The sequence below is a fragment of the Penaeus vannamei genome, chromosome 9 (assembly GCF_042767895.1).
Source record: "Penaeus vannamei isolate JL-2024 chromosome 9, ASM4276789v1, whole genome shotgun sequence".
NCBI classification, from domain to species: domain Eukaryota; kingdom Metazoa; phylum Arthropoda; class Malacostraca; order Decapoda; family Penaeidae; genus Penaeus; species Penaeus vannamei.
Genome location: NC_091557.1, coordinates 38,196,361 through 38,200,541, shown reverse-complemented (window position 1 = coordinate 38,200,541; position 4,181 = coordinate 38,196,361). Strand labels below are relative to the sequence as shown.

The 4,181-nt window shown below is 50.6% G+C and overlaps 1 protein-coding gene across 1 annotated transcript in view; it reads left to right on the top strand.

Annotated features, from left to right (window-relative positions):
• Positions 1-209: 209 nt before the first annotated feature.
• Positions 210-4,181, top strand: part of LOC138862589 (uncharacterized transmembrane protein DDB_G0289901-like) — a 37,109-nt gene continuing 33,137 nt past the window's right edge. The window contains exons 1-2 of the mRNA XM_070125028.1: positions 210-1,169; positions 1,360-2,074. Coding sequence (XP_069981129.1) covers positions 210-1,169; positions 1,360-2,074 — 1,675 coding nt within the window. The remainder of the gene's footprint in view (positions 1,170-1,359; positions 2,075-4,181) is intronic.

Sequence of the window (4,181 nt, the reverse complement as noted above, 5' to 3'; positions counted from 1 at the left end):
TCGAACTCGGGTCAGCAACGGGATTCGAACTCGGCTCAGCAACGGGATTCGAACTCGGCTCAGCAACGGGATTCGAACTCGGGTCAGCAACGGGATTCGAACTCGGGTCAGCAACGGGATTCGAACTCGGGTCAGCAACGGAATTCGAACTCGGGTTAGCAACGGGATTCGAACTCGGGTTAGCAACGGGATTCGAATTCGGGTTAGCAATGGGATTCGAACTCGGGTCAGCAACAGGATTCGAACTCGGGTCAGCAACTGGATTCGAACCTGGGTCAGCAACAGGATTCGAATTCGGGTTAGCAACGGGATTCGAACTCGGGTCAGCAACGGGATTCGAACTCGGGTCAGCAACAGGATTCGAATTCGGGTTAGCAACGGGATTCGAACTCGGGTTAACAACGGGATTCGAACTCGGGTCAGCAACGGGATTCGAATTCGGGTTAGCAACGGGATTCGAACTCGGGTCAGCAACAGGATTCGAATTCGGGTTAGCAACGGGATTTGAACTCGGGTTAACAACGGGATTCGAACTCGGGTCAGCAACGGGATTCGAACTCAAGTCAGCAGCAGGATTCGAACTTGGGTCAGCAACAGGATTCGAACTCGTGTCAGCAACGGGATTCGAACTTAGGTCAGCAACAGGATTCGAACTCGGGTCAGCAACGGGATTCCAACTCGGGTCAGCAACGGGATTCCAACTCGGGTCAGCAACGGGATTCGAACTCGGGTCAGCAACAGGATTCGAATTCGGGTTAGCAACGGGATTCGAACTCGGGTCAGCAACGGGATTCGAACTCGGGTCAGCAACAGGATTCGAATTCGGGTTAGCAACGGGATTCGAACTCGGGTTAACAACGGGATTCGAACTCGGGTCAGCAACGGGATTCGAACTCGGGTCAGCAACGGGATTCGAACTCGGGTCAGCAACGGGATTCGAATTCGGGTTAGCAACGGGATTCGAACTCGGGTTAACAACGGGATTCGAACTCGGGTCAGCAACGGGATTCGAACTCGTGTCAGCAACGGGATTCGAACTTAGGTCAGCAACAGGATTCGAACTCGGGTCAGCAACGGGATTCCAACTCGGGTCTGCAGCAGGAATCGAACTCGGGTCAGCAACGGGATTCGAATTCGGGTCAGCAACAGGATTCGAACTCGTGTCAGCAGTAAGATTCGAACTCGGGCCAGCAACGGGATTCGAATTCGGGTCAACAACAGGATTCGAACTCGGGTCAACAACAGGATTCGAACTCGGGTCAGCAACGGGATTCGAACTCGGGTCAGCAGCAGGATTCGAACTCGGGTCAGCAACAGGATTCGAACTCGGGTCAGTAACGGGATTCGAACTCGGGTCAGCAACGGGATTCGAACTCAAGTCAGCAACAGGATTCGAACTCGGGTCAGCAACGGGATTCGAACTCGGATCAGCAACAGGATTCGAACTCGGGTCAGCAACGGAATTCGAACTCGGGTCAACAACGGGATTCGAACTCGGGTCAGCAACAGGATTCGAATTCGGGTCACCAACGGGATTCGAACTCGGGTCAGCAACGGGATTCGAACTCGGGTCAGCAACGGAATTCGAACTCAGGTCAGCAACGGGATTCGAACTCGGGTCAGCAACGGAATTCGAATTCGGCTCAGCAACGGGATTCGAACTCGGGTCAGCAATGGGATTCGAACTCGGGTCAGCGACGGGATTCGAACTCGGGTCAGCGACGGGATTCCAACTCGGGTCACCAACGGGATTCGAACTCGGATCAGCAACGGGATTCGAACTCGGGTCAGCGACGGGATTCGAACTCGGGTCAGCAACGGGATTCGAATTCGGGTCACCAACGGGATTCGAACTCGGGTCAGCAACGGGATTCGAACTCGGCTCAGCAACGGGATTCGAACTCGGCTCAGCAACGGGATTCGAACTCGGGTCAGCAGCAGGATTCGAACTCGGGTCAGCAACAGGATTCGAACTCGGGTCAGCAATGGGAATCGAACTCGGGTCAACAACAGGATTCGAATTCGGGTCAGCAACGGGATTCGAACTCGGGTCAGCAACAGGATTCGAACTCGGGTCAGCAACGGGATTCGAACTCGGGTCAGCAACAGGATTCGAACTCGGGTCAGCAACGGGATTCGAACTCGGGTCAGCAACAGGAATCGAACTCGGGTCAGCAACGGGATTCGAACTCGAGTCAGCAGCAGGATTCGAACTCGGGTCAGCAACGGGATTCGAACTCGGATCAGCAACGGGATTCGAACTCGATCAGCATGATTGCCATAACATGCTACCACATAACATGCTTCGAATACAAACGAAGCAGTTCCCGTATACTACTTGTGATAGAAAAGGAGTAGAAATAACACACCGGGACCACACCACATGACAGAATAAAATAAAACAACACAGTCTCTCTTGTGATAAGAAAAGTTGTGAAAATAACACCACACAGCACACAAAAGTAAAGAAAATAAATAAAGCCAGCCTAGCATCCTCTAGCCATAGAAAAGTAATGAAAATAACAAGTCTTCATGTACGAAATTCCTTCTGGAAGCAATTACGTTCTCGGAATGAAGTTAAGCGTTCTCGTCCTTCCACTCAAATATGAGCTTCCAGTCTCCGCTCCGTGCCGCTAGAGGGCCGAGGGGATCCCGTAACACGTTCGTGACATGTTTCAAGAATATAACTAAATGTTGGCGCGGCCTTCGGGGAGGGGCGGGAGAGCGGGAGAAGGTAATTTGCATATCCCCGAATAATTTTAATCTCCGGGCGGAAATGCTTTAGCGATCGGATGCGCCTCAAAGGTATCCGTGAGATGTGGAGGATTAATTAATCAAGTTACATATACACGGACACACACACACACACAAAGATACACACACACACACACACACACACACACACACACACACACACACACATATATATATATATATATATATATATATATATATATATATATAATCTGAAAGAGAGTTATTTAGTAGATATTTGGGTATGTATGTTGGATTAGATGTATTGCTGAGAATGGGAATGATATATTATATTCCTACTTAAACGGGATTCGAACTCGGGTCAGCAACGGGATTCGAACTCGGCTCACCAACGGGATTCGAACTCGGCTCACCAACGGGATTCGAACTCGGGTCAGCAACGGGATTCGAATTCGGGTTAGCAACAGGATTCGAACTCGGGTCAGCAACGGGATTCGAAATCGGTTCAGCAACGGGATTCGAACTCGGGTCAGCAACGGGATTCGAACTCGGGTCAGCAACGGGATTCGAACTCGGGTCAGCAACGGGATTCGAACTCGGGTTAGCAACGGGATTCGAACTCGGGTCAGCAACGGGATTCGAACTCGGGTCAGCAACGGGATTCGAAATCGGGTCAGCAACGGGATTCGAATTCGGGTTAGCAACAGGATTCGAACTCGGGTCAGCAACGGGATTCGAAATCGGTTCAGCAACGGGATTCGAACTCGGGTCAGCAACGGGATTCGAACTCGGGTCAGCAACAGGATTCGAACTCGGGTCAGCAACGGGATTCGAACTCGGGTCAGCAGCGGGATTCGAATTCGGGTCAGTAACGGGATTCGAACTCGGGTCAGCAACGGGATTCGAACTCGGGTCAGCAACGGGATTCGAACTCGGGTCAGCAACGGGATTCGAACTCGGGTCAGCAACGGGATTCCAACTCGGGTCAGCAACGGGATTTGAACCCGGGTCAGCAACGGGATTCGAACTCGGGTCAGCAACGGGATTCGAACTCGGGTCAGCAACGGGATTCGAACTCGGGTCAGCAACGGGATTCGAACTCGATCAGCATGATTGCCATAACATGCTACCACTGCACCACACAACAGCGAAAGTTTCGAATACAAACGAAGCAGTTCCCGTATATTACTTGTGATAAAAAGGGAGTAGAAATAACACACCGGAACCACACACGACAATTAAAAGTAATAAAATAAAACAACACAGTCTCTTTTGCGATAAGAAAAGTTGTAAAAATAACACCACACAGGACACAAAAGTAAAGAAAATAAATAAAGCCAGCCTAGCATCCTCTAGCCATAGAAAAGTAATGAAAATAACAACAGTCTTCATGTACGAAATTCCTTCTGGAAGCAATTACGTTCTCGGAATGAAGTTAAGCGTTCTCGTCCTTCCACTCAAATATG